The 17629-nt window shown below is 42.0% G+C and overlaps 1 protein-coding gene across 1 annotated transcript in view; it reads left to right on the plus strand.

The window, feature by feature from the left end:
- The first annotated feature begins 7922 nt into the window (after positions 1-7922).
- Positions 7923-17629, plus strand: part of CD2AP (CD2-associated protein) — a 77561-nt gene continuing 67854 nt past the window's right edge. Inside the window, exon 1 of the mRNA XM_014958222.1 lies at positions 7923-7980. Coding sequence (XP_014813708.1) covers positions 7938-7980 — 43 coding nt within the window. The 5' untranslated portion in view covers positions 7923-7937. The remainder of the gene's footprint in view (positions 7981-17629) is intronic.

Here is a 17629-nt window from a genome sequence, read left to right on the forward strand (position 1 = left end):
CGGGCGCAGCATGGGTGAGTGCGGCGGGGAAGGGCTGCCACGGTGCGGGGGGGAGACCAGCCTCCCTCTTCCCGCTCCCCCGGGGCCACCTGGCCACCTCCGCCGGCCTTTGTCTGAGGGGGAGGGCGCGGGGCTGGGGTGCCCGGTAAGCGCCGTCTCTTCGGGGCGGCCCCTGGGGAAGGAGCGTTGCTGGTACCCGGTGGCTTCGCAGGAGGGGCCGGAGGAGCCGCCGTCGCGGCGGCAGGTGCCCGCAGGTGCTGCCCCCTCGGCGGGACGAGAGGAGCGGCGGTGGGGCCGGGAGAGGCCGGGGCCGGTCCCTCCCGCCCGGCCTGTACCGGAGGGGGCCCGGGGCGGGAGAAGATGGGGGGCAGGGCCGGGGGTTCCGTGGTTTTCGGTGGAGGGAAGCGAGGATTAACAGCCCTACGGCGAACCCTGATCCGGAGCTGTCTGGAGGGAGCTTGGCTGGAGCAGGTTGGTGTAAAAGTTGTCCTGACTAAATCGAGCCCTTTTTGGCTTTTTCTCCCCTCCCCGCTTCAGTTTGAGCTGCTGCCTTCATCCAGTTCTTGGCTTAAATAAAGCAAGTGTATAACGACCCCGAGTATTCCTGTTTTCATAATGTGGCAGTTCAGGTTTATACTTGAAACAATCGGTTGCACCTGGTCTGTTTTTTAATGTAATAGCGTCAGCGTAGGGAAGTGTGAAAGCGTTTCTTAAACCCTGCTCTTCAGAGCCCTTTTTCCATCTTCAGAGTTCCTCCACCAGGGTCCAGAGTGGTCCACTGCCCATTTTGCCTGTCTCTGCTGTCTCCCCTCCTGTTGCACCCCCTGCTTTCCATCCCTTGATGTACTCATGGAGGGGTGTGTGAAGAGCTGTGTATGTGTATGGGCTTACGCTGCTGCGTGCAAACCTCTCGTGAGCACGACTTTTTAAGTGGAAGCATACCTGGGTTTTGTATAGCTTTGCTTCCTTCCCCCTTGTGCGTTAAAAGAAGGAAACAAGTGCAGGGTGTGCAGGTCAAATGTGCAGTTAGTGAGGCGATACGAGCTCCTCCTGACTTGTCTTCCTCCTGGTTGTAAAGACATGCTTTCAGCGTTGTCATCTCAGGGAAAGTTGTCTCGTGTGGTCAAAGCATACTTAAAATGAAGTCTGAAAATATAAAGTGAAATCGGTGTTTTAGGCTCTGATACAAACCTGACTCTAAAGTTAAACTCCCTTTTTGATGCTTCTTGGGATTATTCAGAATAGATCAGGGTTACTGTTTCTTTCCTTTTGGGCTGTGTTGCCTTACTTGGAAGTGTCTGCCCAGGTTGTTGCGGTGGCCTCTGATGCTAGTCCTAAAGTATAAAGGTTTAGTGTGCTAATTAAGCATTTTGGACTCGGACTGTGTAATGATGAAATGTGAAATGCCTGAAGATTTACATATGGTAGGTCTGGTTTATTAGAATTATTTGTATGTACTTAGGAGTACTGTGTAAGACTAATTAAAGGACTGAGTCCAGTTTATGACTAATAATTGCTCTAATAATTGTTGTATGATTTTTTTACTTCCCTTTCCTTAAGTGTAGGTTCTTTCTATGCCTCTTCTGATTACAGTAGTGAGCATGTTATTACTGCTCCAGAGGCGACTGAATTGAGTGGGTGCATACACTCTGTGTCAAGTATTGTTATTGCATGGGTTGTTACAACCATAACAATTTGTGTGTGCGGGCAATTATAGAACTCTTTCTGCCAGAATGCTGGCAAACCTCTGTAAGTGACGGCAGAATGATCCTAGAGCCTTTAAAATAGATTTTCTATGAAGGTGTCATCCTTTATTCAGATTTTCAAGTGTTGCTTTCTTGTGACTGAAAGTGGGGAGGAATGTACAGTAAAACATCTCTAAAAATGAGTGGAAGAACTTGCTGTAGTTTGCACTGTGCTCACTATATTTAGTGATGGCCTCATGTTTACCTTGAAGTCATTATTTTATTTGTGACATCATGATGGAGCTGACTCTTGATAAGAGACTTTGTCATTTACGTCAGTTTATGAAAGAGAGTTTACATGCAAGAGATGGCTTAGAGGGGGCTGTTGAGGTACCTTTTTGGCAAACTCAGGGGTTTCTGAGACTTATGGAGAAGTAAGAATGGGGCCGTATGTTGCTGGAGGAACCAAAAGGAGATGGGCAGAATGGCTTGAAACAGGTTCTTTTATATTCTTGTAGTAACTGGAAATTAATGTTGCAAGAGCATGTGTCATCCTGGCACTTGGAAGATGGGAAGGAGGATGTTATCGGAAGTGACAAACACTAGACCATACAAAGTTACTAGTAATGCCCGGGTACATGCTTGAACACTGTCATTATAATTCTTCTGTACTAGATTAATCAGGTGGATTTAATATATTGCTCTACAAATAGATAGAGAGATTAATTAAAGGAAAAAATGTACTCAGATGTTCTGGGGAAAATACTTGGATTGAATTACCTTTTTACGGTCTTGGGTTGATAACCATGTAGAGGGAGGTTGAATTCCATGTGTTGGTTCGTTGTAACATCTGTCTGGTTTAACTCTATGGCTTAATAACCGATGGTTTTTCTAATTATAGTTGAGAAGCGGTTTGAGTATACAACTTGCACATTAACAGGAAGGCTGAACTGAATTTGCAGTTTCCAACCAATTTTTGTGTGGATTTCAGTAACAGTTGATAAATTTCCACAGTGGTACACTGAAATCTACTAGACTTCTGTCAATATCTTCTTAGCTATGTGAATTTCCCCCTTCCTCTTTTATTTTTTTTTCTTGTATTTCCAAAAATTTGTGCAAGCTTTGATTTGTGGTTCTAATGAGTTAGTACGTTTGAATTTGCTGCATTTCATCTTTAGAAGATTTTATAACTCTGAAATACTTTCAGAAGCCAGACATACTTCTTCATCGCCAACAGCATGAGTATAAATATTTGTAAACACTTTTGGTCTACAGAAGTTATTTAGTAAATTCATTGAACATTAAACTTGTGTGAAGCCTTTTGCTTTCTTCACTTTCATGTCAGCAACAAAAAAAAACCTGGAAGATTTTTGTAAACAGACTGAATACTTTTAAAATAGCGTCAGAGGACAGTGGGTTTTAGTGTTCACTGTAGTATTACATGAACTAGTTAAAACATTACTTCAAGGCTTGTTCTTTATTTTTAAACAAACCCAAACAACCCAACAAACCCCCCCTAAACGTCCATTCCAAAAACTCCCAAATGAATGAGTAGGATGAATGAGATTCCTACTGCTAGTATTTTTACCAAGAAAGATGCAATGTACGGTTTGAAATTTATTCATGCTAAATTATGAAGAATAAAATGACTTAATAAGAAGTACAAGCTAATACAATCCTCTTGTACTTGACGAGCCTAATGTTGACAGACGAACTGTACTGGTACTGACAATGTTGAGCACAGTGCTTTATTATTAGTCTAATTTTCTTTATTCTAGACAAAACTGTGAGGGAAGATGATGGAAAGTTGACCTCTGGAAGAGAGGTGCCTAAGCTACTGGTAAACCAGATTACAGTAATTGGGAAGAGTTGATGGATACTGGGTTTGGGTCAAGGTAGAGGAGAAGCCCCATCAAAAAATGCTAGAGTTTCTGTAAGCTCAGCTCTTGCCCTTCTGTTTCACCAAAAATGTAAGAGCTTCTGCGCTGAACGTCCTGTCTGTGGGGCAGGTAGGGAGGAAATGGATATGGAAAGCAGACCCATCATGGAAAGTTCTTTTTTTTTTTATAAAAACCCACTGTCTGGTGATAGTAATTTATGGACTTAATCAAAGGTGCTTGCAACTTTACTGGACCTTTTTATAAATAGTGCTGGACCATCAGGGACTTGTACAAAGGGGATCAAAGAGGAATGTGGTTCTTGCCCTCCACAAGTACCTGTGGCAGTGAGAGTCCCTGTTTAGCACAACTGGGGATGTGGGGGGAAATATGTCCTTTCAGTGTGAGTGGGGTTTGTTTGTTTGTTTGTTTTTTCCCCTAAAGCTGGTGCTTGCTCCAATTGACTCCTTTGTGTTTTTGAGGAGTGAGGGATGATTGCTTGGTGGCTTCAGCCTGACACCTCTCCTACATCTGTTTTCCTTGTGTACCACCCATTCTGGGTGCTGGTCATCTTTACAGGCTGGCTATTTTAATTTTGATACCACTTTCGTCTTCTTGTGGAGAGTTTTTCAGGACTGTGTATGTGTTAGTCAAGACTTAACTCCACGCAGGTGGTTTCTTTAGTTTTCCGAATAGTCCTTAGAGCGTTTTTTTCAGCTAGGCAGGATCTTCCCTTTGAAGTCTCATCACCCTCACTGCCACCTTCACTCCCTTCTGCCTGGGTTAGGTGTTTTTTTTTTTTGTCCCTTAGTGGGATTTTTGTTGCATAAACACAGGAAGTGCGTGGTCGGGCACATTTTGCTGTCTGGGGTTAAGGGAGGTGGCTGCTGGGGCTGTCGTAGCTCTGCTCTTCCCATCCGTTTTGTTTCCTTGAAGATGCTGTCACGTATGACTGCTGGTCTGGTATTTCCCTAACCTGCTTTCATGAAAATGATTTGTTAGGAAGGAGCAGTAATGAAGGTCCTTGAAGTGGCTTAGGTCATCTTGGCAGAAGTGGGTAGGTCGATCAGGTGAAATTCATTGCTGGGGGTACAGTAATTTCTAGCAGCTAATCCAACCTGTCATTACAACCTGGGCACTCAAAGCATGTCTCTGATCCACTACAGAGGGTGGATCTTCTGTCCCTTTTAAAGTTTGTTTTATTTTTCAACTGGCTTCCTGTATTTTGTAAGGTAGCTAAATTATGTTTTACTTTTTCTTCTCCGACGCTCTTCCATGAACGTTTCTTTTCTCTTCTCTGAATTGTGAATGTGCTGATGATCTCAAATGTGCCCGGCTCCCTGTGAAGGTGACAGTGGTGCCTCTGCTGTCCCTTGTCGTCTTGGTCGTGTGGTGATGAGAAATAGTTTTACGTAACTTTGTCACTGTGATGGTGCAAGTGTAACCCTGCTTGTGCATCACCCTCAGCTTCTCTGTTATACTGGATGGCCTCTGTAGGTTTCTCTCACCCTAAATTGTTCTGCATTTCTTAGTGTAAACTTAATTAATTTGAATAACGTTGTGACACCAGCACAAGTATTTACTTTCTCTGACTAATGCAGACAAGTATTTTTGGGTGGGATTATGTTTTATTGCTCTAGCCATATGGAAAATTGACTTTCTTTATATAAAATCAATATGAAATGTTGCTTTTTCGGAAATCTTGAATGAAGAAAATGAAGCATTGTAGATATTTTTGAACAGTATCTCTTCATTTCCTGAAAAATTTAAGACCTGTCCCTACTAGAGCCCTAAATCAGACTGAGGGAGAAGTTGTAGTATGTGTCTGTCTGCCAAATGAGTTAAATCTTTCCGCTTTTGGGGTGATGTACTCTGGAGACAAAATAACATGAGCTAATTTAGAATATTAAGTCAACTTTTCATAAAGGAATATATATTGCCTATAACATGCTCAAGGTATTAGGCAAGGTTGCTTTCAGTGCAATAAGTTAGAATCTAATATTTTGAATTAATTAAAAAAAATTAAACCTTTTCCTTTAATTTCAGCAATTTGGAGAGTGCTGGCTCCTGGTGTTACAGGAGAGGTTTGCAGTTTGAGCTCTCTGCTGAACTCAGGAGAAGAAAGTGGGGATCTCTCTGCTAGTGCCAAAGAGCTCTGTGATTGTAAATTGAGTTTAAATTTGGTGTTATTGGTTAAGAAACTCCAAATGAATTTTATTGCCTTTATTGCTTCAATCAGATAAAGTATTATTTTAAACTATTGCTGTTTTCTTAACAGTACCTAAATCGCCATGAATGTGATACTTTTTGCCAGGTAGAGGAATACATAAATGGTTTTGGAATGAGGCAGTATTAGGTATTCTCATTTTATTTTCTTCAATTCTGCAGCAGTCGACTCTCAGCTACTGTGAATAGATTTTTGTGGATTGGAATTATTAATGATTCTTATTTTAGTTTAAATTAAGAAGACAGTTTTGCCCGAGTTCCTGGAAACTCGCCTGACTTACCATTTAAAGAAGAGCCTTAAGTCATCAGTTTCTACCTCTTGGATAAAATTACTAAGTGGTCAGTCTCAGTCAAATGTTTTGGACTGTATATGCAGTTTGATCTTTTTAAGCTGGTGCTGAAATAAAGTCTCTGCCTTTGCCTACCTCTGGCTAGTGAGCATTGTCCTCTTCCCTGGCTTGTATAAGCTGAATGTTCCACAACTACCATGTTTTCCTGGATGATCTTTCAACCAGGCTGGCTCCCAAGAAACTGAGACTAAGTTCATGGTTGTAAAAGCGGATAGAAGCAGGAGGAGGTTGAGGATGCTGCTTACAGCGGTGTCAGCTTCAGCACTTCTACATCAGCCATCGAAATCCTGCCTGATGGAAATTGTCTTCCTGTTTTAGCTCTTTAGTTCAATTTTGGTTTTATCGGAAACATAGCAGTTTACCTTAATTCCATGTTGTTTGGTTGGATTTTTTTCCAAGCTGCTTAAGTTTCTTAATTTTCTTAATATTTTTTTTTAGTTTCTTAATTTTTCAGGAAAAATACGAAAGCAGAACAATAAGCAAACTTCTCTGAATTGGTTGAAGTTGCTTCCACTCAATGCGTTTTTGGGGCTGGTCAGAGGAAAAATCTTCATCCTTGCTCCTTGAACAAATGAAACTGCTAATTTAATGGAGCTTTCTCTCTAGTTAAGGAGAATCACATCACTTACTCTGAACCCATATCTTTAGTTATAAAAGGACTTGTTTTAAGACTGCTTTGCTTGTAATCTCTCTTGTCCTGAAGTCATCCTGTGGGTGCAGTTTCCCGCTGTGCTTCAGCAGAGATAACTTTAGGCTGCTGCCAAAAAGGGCCAGAGCTTTGCGATGCCTCTTCCTGGCGTGCCATGGCCCTGGTGGTTGAGAGTCTGCAGTGAGGGCTGATAAACCAGCTGGTGTGGAAGAAACTCTGGTGCCAGGCTTGCCATCGTGTCAGCAAGCTGGAGAGTGGATGGGACTGTATTTCAGGAGCCAGGGAAAGGAGAGTGCTGCTGCTTTTCCATTTTAGCCTGCAGGTACTTTGCACTAAATCCAAGCTGAAATTTCCGAAGTTTCTTCTGTCTATATTAATGGCTCTCCCTAAGTGTTCATGATTCAGCCAACTGATTATTTCACAGCTTTCTTGTTCCTGATCCTTAAAATGCTTTTTTTTTTTAAACTCTTTGTCATCTTCCCCTACTCATTTTAAACTGGCCAAGTGTCCTTTTAAAACTGTGCCTCTAACTTGCATTCTTTTCTTTTAATTGGCTTAATAATACTTTTAAAGAGCAAGTAATTCCTAGACAGCTAGAACTTGTTATTGAGGCACTTTTTGTATTTCTGTGGATGTTGTCCTCAGTAATGGGTATGTTTTGAGAAGCAGCCTGAGCACAGAATGTAAAAATATGCCTCTGTCCTTCTATACTCTGATTTTCCACAGTTGGGCTGGACTTTATTTTTCCCATCACTTAAATGCTTTTATGGAGTTTGGCTTATTTAGTACTGTCATAAATCAATACATGCAAGATGAACTAGAATAAGCCTGCTTAAGGTAAATTATATTGCTGTTTGCACTTCTTTTAACATCTGAATGTTTCTATCAGGGAAGTTATTGAGCAAATTGCCAAGGGAAGTGCTAGATCCATCATTCCTTGATATGGTCAATCCCCTGGATGATGCCCGTAGCAGCGCATTCTTTAATCTTCCCTTTTGGCAGGTTTAGTGCTCATGTGTCCATGGGATGATGTGGTTCAAGACACTGGCCGGAGCTGAATCCAACTGGAAGAGAACCAAGTGGCTGATTTGGCAGCCAGTGAAACCGGCACACCCTGGAGCAGCACAAGGGAAGAGGCAGCAGTGTGGGAATGAGCAGGGAGAGAGCACTCGGGGTCACCCCTTCATCCTCAGGTTGTTGGATTAGGTGTAAGAAACTCTATTCTCTGTAAATGACTAAAGCAACTGTTCCTGAAAAGCAGAACCCATCTGTCTGGTTTCTTAAGTGGTTAAGTGAAGAATATTCTTTTGTTCAGACTTTTGAGCATAAGACTGCACAAATTTAGCTAGATTTGGAAGCCACCTGGGAGTGTCGGCAGTTTCAGATGATTATCTGAAGAGCTGGCCATGGGCTGTTTGTTTTAAACCTCAAATGTCCCATACAACACATCTTTTTCTGTTCATCTGAGTTAGTGCTGTTCCAAAGCCAGGTAAGATGAGAGGCTGTTCTGAAATTGGGGTGGTGGAAGTGCTGAGGGCAGTAACTCTTGTCGACATGTGGATAAAAGTGCGTATGTTAATCCCATTCTATCCTAGGTATGGTAGATAAGGAGACAGTGGATCCTCCAGAGAAGTGCAAACAGTGGAATATGGTCCTTTTATTAAGCATGGACTATTCCAAACTGTGCTGTTCTGCTCTTGAAAATTAAATACAGTGCTTTGATTGCCCGACTCAGACTATGTGTGGTACTGAAAATATTCCTTGACTTTCAGCACGGGGAAGGAGAGTTTGTCTGTAAAGTGGAAAGCTGTAGTTAAACCCATTACACTAACGTTTTCACATTATGAGAAGCCTAAGTATAACAGGATCTGCTTTTACTGCATACCAGTATCTCTGTAAAGAGGTGGTGCTGAGAAATAGGAAGCTCTCTTGGATGGAACCCTTTGCAGCTTGAGGAAAGCTTGAAGGCATTTCTTGTAGCTGTATGTGCTGTAAGGCTGTACGCGAATGAAGAACGTGGTTGTTCTCAAGTAAAAGCACAATTCAGAGTGCATAAAATTGTTTCCTCTAATTTTCATGTGTTTATCATCTTACTAGATGCTTGTTTCCTGGGAGGAGGGTTTGCTCTTTCAAGCTTAATCATAGAATCGTCTAGGTTGGAAGAGACCCTTGGGATCGTCGAGTCCAACCATCTACCCTACTCTACAAAGTCCTCCCCTACACCATGTCCCTTAGCACTGCATCTAAACGGCCCTTAAACACAGCCAGGGATGGTGACTCCACCCCCTCCCTGGGCAGCCTGTTCCAATGCCCTATGCTGCATCCTTACTGAGAATCATTTTTTATATATATATGTGGATTGTAATATGCATGGCTTCTAATGTGGAGATAGTAGAAGAAAACCTGCCCTGGTAGATAACTAGTATCAGGAAGCCTCTGCCTTGATGAATAGCAGATGAAATAAAGCTGTATATGAAACAAGATGTGCTCTCACTAGAATAAGACACAGCCTGCCATCTCCATGCAGCAAGAAGACCACGCTGATTTCCTATCAAGACAGAGTTGCTGGATCTTGCTGCACGCTGCTGTATTGTGCTTTTGCAGTTCTGAGCAGTGATTGAAGTGGTAAATCCTGACCTGTGTTTTTAAAAAGCTGAGGTTATATTACTGATTTTTCTTTTTTTTTTGTGTGTAGTTGGGTCACCAGGGTTGTGCCCGGTAATTGTGAAATGTGTGGGGACAGTCAAAAGGATTTCCTTGTGTTTCTGAAATCCATACTGCTACTTTAAGTGAACGTGTTGAGAAGGGTGGAGGTGAGGGTGAGCTTTCTATGAACTCACATTCAGGTGTGCTGTCTCTTGACCGCAGCAACTGGTATCCCTTGCCCCAGACAGCTTTTCATAACCTCCCGTAATGCCTCTGCTCCCTCCCCAAATTCTTCAAATACCAATCGTTCTGCGTTACTATCAATTAGCTGTGCAAGACACAGCACATGCTGTAGCTGCTTCCAAGCTGCATATTTGGTGATTATCCAACCATCAGGTTAGAAGTGGAGTGTTGGGACAGTCCTGGAGGCTTTTTCTCAGGGAGGACTGTGATTTGGTGCTCTGGTGCAGACTCTGCAAAAAAACCCCATAAATGTGCAGCTACACTTCTGGCACGTTTCAACCAAATGGGTGTACAGGGGAAGAATTATTGGGAGTGAAGCAGGAGGATGAGGCTGAAAGGGATGCTCATGTGAACCTGGCTTCTTCAAGTGCTCAAGATTATATTCAGGTACCTAAAAAAAAAATACTGTGTCTGTGTCTGGGTTTGCTTCTCTTTCCCCTCAAATGGAAGGGGATTCCAACAAGCCAGAGAGTTGAGTGTGGTTAGGAGGCTACTGCTTACAGTGCGCAAGAAGTTAGTCTAGCCTGGAGAAGAGACAGGGATACTCTTCTTGGAGGCATGGTGAAAAAATGGAAATCAATGGCTGTGAGTTACAACAATGATAATTCTTATTGAATATAACAGGAAGAAGTTAGTATGAGAATTGGGCACCAGAAAAGGTGCCCAGGGTGACTCTATCCTTTGAAGATTTTAAAAACTGAGCTGGACAACGCCTTGAGTGATCTGATTGGACTTTGAGGTTGGCCTCGCTCTGACCAGTTTGGAATAAACCACCTCCAGAGGTCCTTTAAAACCTTGCTTTTCCTGTGATTGGAAGTATTGCAAGCCATGCAGGTTTGAATCACAGTCTTAATAAGATAAATTTAGAAGGATTTATGCGTAAGTTATGAACAGTGTTGAAAGGACTTGATCTCCTAACTTTTAGAACATAATTGAACTAATGAAGCAGTTTTATCTCCTTTAAAACTGTCCGTGATTGAAGGGTGCCCTTGAGCACTTGCGGTTTTGACTCCTTTTGTAAAAATTCCTTGCGTAAGGCTTTCTCTCTGTGCATTTCAATCAACAGTTCGGTTTTTTGTATTGACTAAAATGTCCACACTAAAAAGTGAATTAACTTTATTAAGGCCATAATTAGCATGGAGGGTCCTGACAGCATGAAGCCTGATAGGAACACTTGTCCCTCTTTCAATACTAAGCATATTTTGTGGTTTTTGCAAGATCCCAATCTGGGACCGTTCAGGCTATTGCATCATGCCTGTTTTTAAAGATGAAGGGAACACTTTGTGCACGCTCCGAATGATGCTTTTAAGTTTCCATAAATTTATTTCAAAGCCAGATTCTTGCAATGTTTGCAGAAATACTGATTGTCATTCTGAATTAGATATGTGCCAAATTGGGGGCCATCTATGAAAGCGTTTCTGCATATTTCTTTTTTTTAAGAGTGTAAAAGGAGTTTTCTGTTGTTTTAAACCCAAAAGGCTTTCAGAGACTTTCTTGTTTTTGTAACTCATGAATTTGTAACCTGAGGTTATGATCATGCTGTCTGTTTTGGCTAGAAGAGTCCTGAAAAAAAATCTGCAGGAGGAGCTGAAGCACTTGTAGTAACATGGGGTTCTGAGATTGAAGATCTGCAGGAGGAGCTGAAGTTTTTGTAGTAACATGGGGTTCTGAGATTGAAGGAAGGAAACTTTTATAAAATTCAAATGCAATTTTTTTTGTGTGTGGTGACTTTATGAGAAGAACTCAAACTAAGATAAGCAACAGACTCTTCAGCTTCAAATTTATTTTTGTGAGCTAATTATCTAGTAGATTTATAAAATTCAAATGCAATTTTTTTATGTGTGGTGACTTCATAAAAAGAACTCAAGCTAAGATAAGCAACAGACTCTTCAGCTTTGAATTTATTTTTGTGAGCTAATTATCTAGTAGTAGTTTTAAGGGAAAGACTTATAAATATGGTGTTGACCCTGTGGTGGTTCCACTGTTTATTTGGTGCTTTGGGTTTGAACTAAATCTAAATGAGGTATGATTCTTTTGTTCTTCGGAGGTTTTTGGCATGGCTTTGTTATAGCAGCTTTTGTAATTTGGTGTTTTGCAACTCACCTTGAATGTTTTGCCTAACAGATGTTATAAAATTAACTTAAGGGAAGGAACAGAGGAAGAAGTGTAAATCTATATATGGAACGGTGTCTGAGTCATGAATTAGGAAAATGTGGTGTGCTTTTTTTTTTTAAAGTACATTCCCCTGTGCCCTTTAAGATCCCTGGGTTTCTCTGCATATTAAATTAATAGCAGTTTTCCACCTTTGCTTGTGAAAACATTTGCTGCCTTTCCTGCAAGTGCCACCTCTCATTTCCAGGCTGGTTCCTTGCAGTGAGCTCTACTGAGGCTGAAGGAAATAGCAAGTAGCACAAAACATCACTTTCTGGTTAACGTAACTTTCCAGGTGAAACATATTGACCTCTTCTGTCCTTACAAAGTAGCATCAAATACCAGTAGGTGGTAGAGATTTTATTCTAATACTTTGTTTCATGTCTTCTCTTGCTATGAAGGGAGGAGTCTGGCAAGTCCCACTCATAGAAGCGAGAGGGTGAAGGCAAATCAACAATTTTAGCAATTATTAATTTTGTGACTGAGTTTAAGGCAATTATTTCTGATACTATTGGAGAAGACATGATCGGATGCTTCTTCTAGAGCTGGTTCAACATACCTGCAGTGAGGAATGTATCACTAAAATGCTTTTTTCACAGCTGGCTGGTAATGATGGCTTATCTCTAGAATACAATTGTAGAATTACGAGGGTGTATGTGAAAATGATTTGCTTCAGGGAAGTGAAAATTGACAAACTTAATTTTTTCAGTGTGTTCTGTCATACGCAGTGGTAAGCACTAGAATGTACTCTAGAAAATCACAGGAGCCTGAAGTAGGATAATGAGGCGTGCATGGTTTGCATCTTCAATGCTTCAGGGCAGGCTGCTGGGCAGGATTTCTGCTCTATACTGTTTAATTTCCTTCACTAAGTATCTTGCTAATTGTACCAGAGCCAACTCAAGAAGCTGGTGTTTGAGACAGTTACTGTGAGAATGCAATAGGTTTCTTATTTGAAATAATTTGGGAGGAAAAGCGTATGTTTTTTACAGTTTTGAGTTGCTCATTTTTTGTAATTATTTCAGCCATTCTTACTGGGCTGTAAAATTAGACATAATCTTTTATTAAAAATGTGTGGTGAGTCATTTCTTGGAGAATGCACCGTTGACTTGCCCAATCTGAAAACACCAGGCGGATCCAGGGCAGCTTCCAGACGGACCAGTTCTCTGCTGACAGAACCAAGGCTCCTGGCTTTCAACTGTCTCATGGGTAGACTGCTATTTTTGTTTTTATTTTTATTTTCCTTTTTTTAGGCATGCTATTGATGTTGCTCTAAGTAGAAAATGGTTGTGCTGGAATGAGGTGATAGAGCGAGTTACAGAAGAAGTAAGGAAAAATTATAGACCACTGCAGAATGGGAAAGAAAAAAAGAAGAAAAAAGTGAAATGTACTCAAATTGCCTTATTACTGACTCTCACAGTGATTGGAGCTGGCTTGGGATTGTACTGTCTGAGAGTTCATCATTGGGATGTCGGTGACATAGCACCCAGAAGGTATTTTTGGGAGAAGTGTTCAGTGGCTGAAGTTAATTTCAGTTTGGCCAACTTCTGCAGAGTCGCCTGTCAGCTGTAGATGTGGAATCAAAAGTGAGAGAAACTTTAATGATCTGACAGATCTTGTGGATCACAAGAAGTCTGTGAAAGTGTGTTTCTGAAAGACAATATCCTAAAGGCTAAAGGCAGTTCCTGATACATTCTTTTATTCGTATGGTATAGCTAACACCTACGTAAAAATCTCATTAAAAGATTTGTGTGAAATCAAAAGTGAGAGAAACTTTAATGAGGGATCTGACAGATCTTGTGGATCACAAGAAATCTGTGAAAGTGTGTTTCTGAAAGAGAATATCCTAAAGGCTAAAGGCAGTTCCTGATACATTCTTTTATTCGTATGGTATAGCGAACACCTATGTAAAAATCTCATTAAAAATTTTTTGTGTCTTAATTGCAGAATGGTTCAGGTTGGAAGGGACCTTAATAACACCTACGTAAAAATCTCATTAAAAGATTTTTGTGTCTTAATTGCAGAATGGCTCAGGTTGGAAGGGACCTTAAAGATCATTTAGTTCCAACCCTGTTGCCATGACTCAAAGCCCCATCCAGCCTGGTCTGGAACACTTCCAGGGATGGGGCATCCACAACTTCTCTGGGCCAACTGTGCCAGTGTCTCACCGCCTCACAGTAAAGAATTTCTTCCTTATGCCCAATGTAAATCTATCCTCTTGCAGCGTAAAACCATTGTCCCTTGTCCTGTCACTACAGGTTCCTCTAAAAAGTCTCTCTCCATCTCTTTTTTAGCCCCCTTTCTATACTGAAAGTACGCAATAAGGTCTCCATTATCATTAGAAAGTATAAGTGTGGTGGGACCCAATACTTCAGGAAAGTAACAGAACTACCTTTTATTCCACGTCATTCCTTCCCCTCTTCCAGTGGTAATCTTTTTTGTTCCAGTAAAAAGTCTCTCTCCATCTCTCTTTTAGCCCCCTTTCTATACTGAAAGTACGCAATAAGGTCTCAATTATCATTAGAAAGTATAAGTGTGGTGGGACCCAATACTTCAGGAAAGTAACAGAACTACCTTTTATTCACTGTGCCAGTGTCTCACCGCCTCACAGTAAAGAATTTCTTCCTTATGCCCAATGTAAATCTATCCTCTTGCAGCGTAAAACCATTGTCCCTTGTCCTGTCACTACAAGTTCCAGTAAAAAGTCTCTCTCCATCTCTCTTTTAGCCCCCTTTCTATACTGAAAGTACGCAATAAGGTCTCAATTATCATTAGAAAGTATAAGTGTGGTGGGACCCAATACTTCAGGAAAGTAACAGAACTACCTTTTATTCCAGGTCATTCCTTCCCCTCTTCCAGTGGTGATTTTTTTTTTTTTTCCCCTTTAAGTTCATAGTATTTAACCAAAACAGGAAGCTGACAGTAGCTGGGCTGCTGATGCTGAAGTTTGGGCAAGCAAAGGCACAAATGAGGTATTAGATGTTGTGAGACTTAAACAATATGATTGAAAGTTGTTTTGTTGCTGGTTTTTGGGTTGTGTGTATGTGTTTGGGTCTTTTTCCCCTGGTGTGTGTTTATCCTGACTACATTTTTTCTTTAAGTATCCTTATAACAGTTTAACTACCCTTATTATAAGCACTGGAGATTACTCACTAAGTTTCTACCTTATCTTGTAAACTCTGACATATATCTAGCACCTTTTGGGTCGCAACTTGTGATAGAAAAAAATAATATACTGCATTCAAGAAGAATGATATCTTTTCTTGATAACCAGTGCTTAAGTCTTTGATGGGAAAGACTTGGATTTTTATATTCCCTTCTAAAAATAATTTTTTAAAAAATCTGATAGAGGAAGGGGGTCGGGGGCTGGAAGATGGAGACGCCCTGGCACAGGGCTGCAGGAATATGAGCTCAGGCAGGGATCCTGCTCTGTCTGATCAGCTCTTTACATTGGGGAAGTGGAAAGAGGGGCTTGTTGGGGAATTTGGCCTGACTCTGCAGCTTGGCTGCTTGCCCTGGCTCATCTAATGCTGCATCAAACTTAATGAGCCTTCGGAGACGCGGGGTGTGTTGGAGCAAGGGAGGGCTGTCACTTCAAATGGAGCGAATCCTGGGGTGTTCCCAACTGAGCCCCTGCTGGGTGGCAGCAGGGTGGCTGTGGTGCTCCCAGGGTTTGGGTGGACACAGCTGGGCTGGCTTTATGTAGAATCAGCTTGGGTCCAAGAGGGTGTGTGTGTGTTTGTGAAGGTGTCTTTAGTGCTTGAAAATAATGTCTGCCAAGTTAATAAGTTCTACAGATTTAGGTCCTTTGTCTTTGAAATAATCCACTGCTGAAATAATCAGCTTACAGAAAATTGGGAGTTAATTGCATATGCTTAAAAGAAAATGTACACAGAATGACGTGAAAATCTTTCAATTCCATTGGCATTATGTTGTTTCATTATAAACTACTGACAGAATCCTGATGGCTCGGGGGCACTTTGCTTAAAGCAAGACCTTAAGTCAATACTTGAATATATGAGGTTGGCATTATTTTAAACTGCAGAGCATCTCCTGTGTCCCGTCTCTTCCTTGTGGCAGCAGAAGTTTGCTGGGCTGGCAGACAGGGAATCAAAGCTTCAGGAGCAGGGAGCAATGTCACTGCTGTGGCACAGAGCTGTTTATCAGGAGTGGAGCTGGCACGGCTGGTACGGCTCACGTGGGAGTAGGCACAGGTAGAAATGGCTCTGCTATGTGTCACTGCTATTTCTGAGGCCACACAGGAGGTGCCCAACCTCCTTTTGAGCTACAGTGAAGATGGAATGTCCTACTTTCGACGCTTAACACTTTTTCATTAGTCCTTATGATGCAACTGTTTGGCAAGTCCTCCATATGAAGCATGAATGTGATGGCTCTGCATAGTGCAGCTTCGTTAAGTGTCTGCTGTTCTCTATAGTGTGACTTAAAAGTATTAACTTATTGGTGGCTGTGGTGAACTGCACTGTAAAATGTGTCTAGACTGCATGGTCTCAGTTAAATAGACTCTTTCCTCTTCTTTACGAGAGGGAATGGCTTCAAGCTCCAACAGGGGAGGTTTAGATTGAACATTAGGAAAGAATTTTTCACTGAAAGAGTGGTCGGGCATTGGAATAGGCTGCCCAGGGAGGTGGGGGAGTCACCATCCCTGGCTGTGTTTAAGGGCCATTTAGATGCAGTGCTAAGGGACATGGTGTAGGGGAGGACTTTGTAGAGTAGGGTAGATGGTTGGACTCGATGATCCCAAGGGTCTCTTCCAACCTGAATGATTCTATGATTCTTGTTCAGTGTCTTAAAACTGGATCCCTACCCTCAGAGTTGACAGGAATCCAGTGGCTTTGCACCATTGATGCATGACATTAGGATGTGTGGGTTTGTGGCAGGTTTCAGCAATGTGCAAAGCACCAAGTGGCGACGGCCAAGGTGAGTGTATCCGTAGAGGTGAAACTGCTGGCGTTCAGGATGTGACATTCATATTGCATGTTTGGGATGGTTTTATGTCATTGTAGTTCTAGTCTCGTCCCATGGACTTAATACTTCTTAAAGATTAAGATGCATTAAGAGTTTTTCCGAGCTGCAAAGCTTTGATTTAGTTTCAGTGAAATTGCTGTGGGGCTGCCCCACACTGTGAACGGAAGCGCTATGAGTAAGGGTGGTTTGGAGCTCCTCATCTGGACGGTAACCACGATGTAGGTGTTGATCTAAGTTGGCTTTGATTCAGTCCCGTGTCTCTGACCCTGTGGTATAAATTTGTAGAAAGTTGGCTCTAAATAGTTTTCTCTGGGGCTGTTTTCTTTATCTGATTCACCAGTAGTATAAATAAATACTAATGTAAGTGCAGAGCAGGGGGAAGGGAGCGTGTGAATGCACACAGAAGAGAGGATGGGATCACAGCATCCTTGGGTTAAGATGTCTTGGAAGTACAACTTCCCACTTGCCATTAATGATGTAGTTGTCTTGGGCACCACGAGAAGGAAATACTGTGTGTTTCCATCCGTTCAAAGTTCAGTCCCTGGGCTGCTTCTCATCCTGATGGCTCTTGGGGTCTGACAGGAAGGAAAGTACCTTTTTGCACAAGACCAGTGGTCAGAGTGCTTTCCCCAATAGTGGGAAATGTGAGGCGCTTCCCTACGCTGTGTGAGGAAGACCAAACCCACATCTGTACCCCCAAAAGAATACTTTGATCTGTGGGGAGCTGGTTATTGCGGCCATTGTGGGTCATTGTGTAAACAGGAGAGTGAATCACGGGTGCCAGATGCAGAGCGCGGGAGGAGGAGCTTGGCTCCAGAG

This window comes from Calidris pugnax, unplaced genomic scaffold (genome assembly GCF_001431845.1).
Source record: "Calidris pugnax isolate Ruff unplaced genomic scaffold, ASM143184v1 scaffold276, whole genome shotgun sequence".
Taxonomy (NCBI): Eukaryota; Metazoa; Chordata; class Aves; order Charadriiformes; family Scolopacidae; genus Calidris; species Calidris pugnax.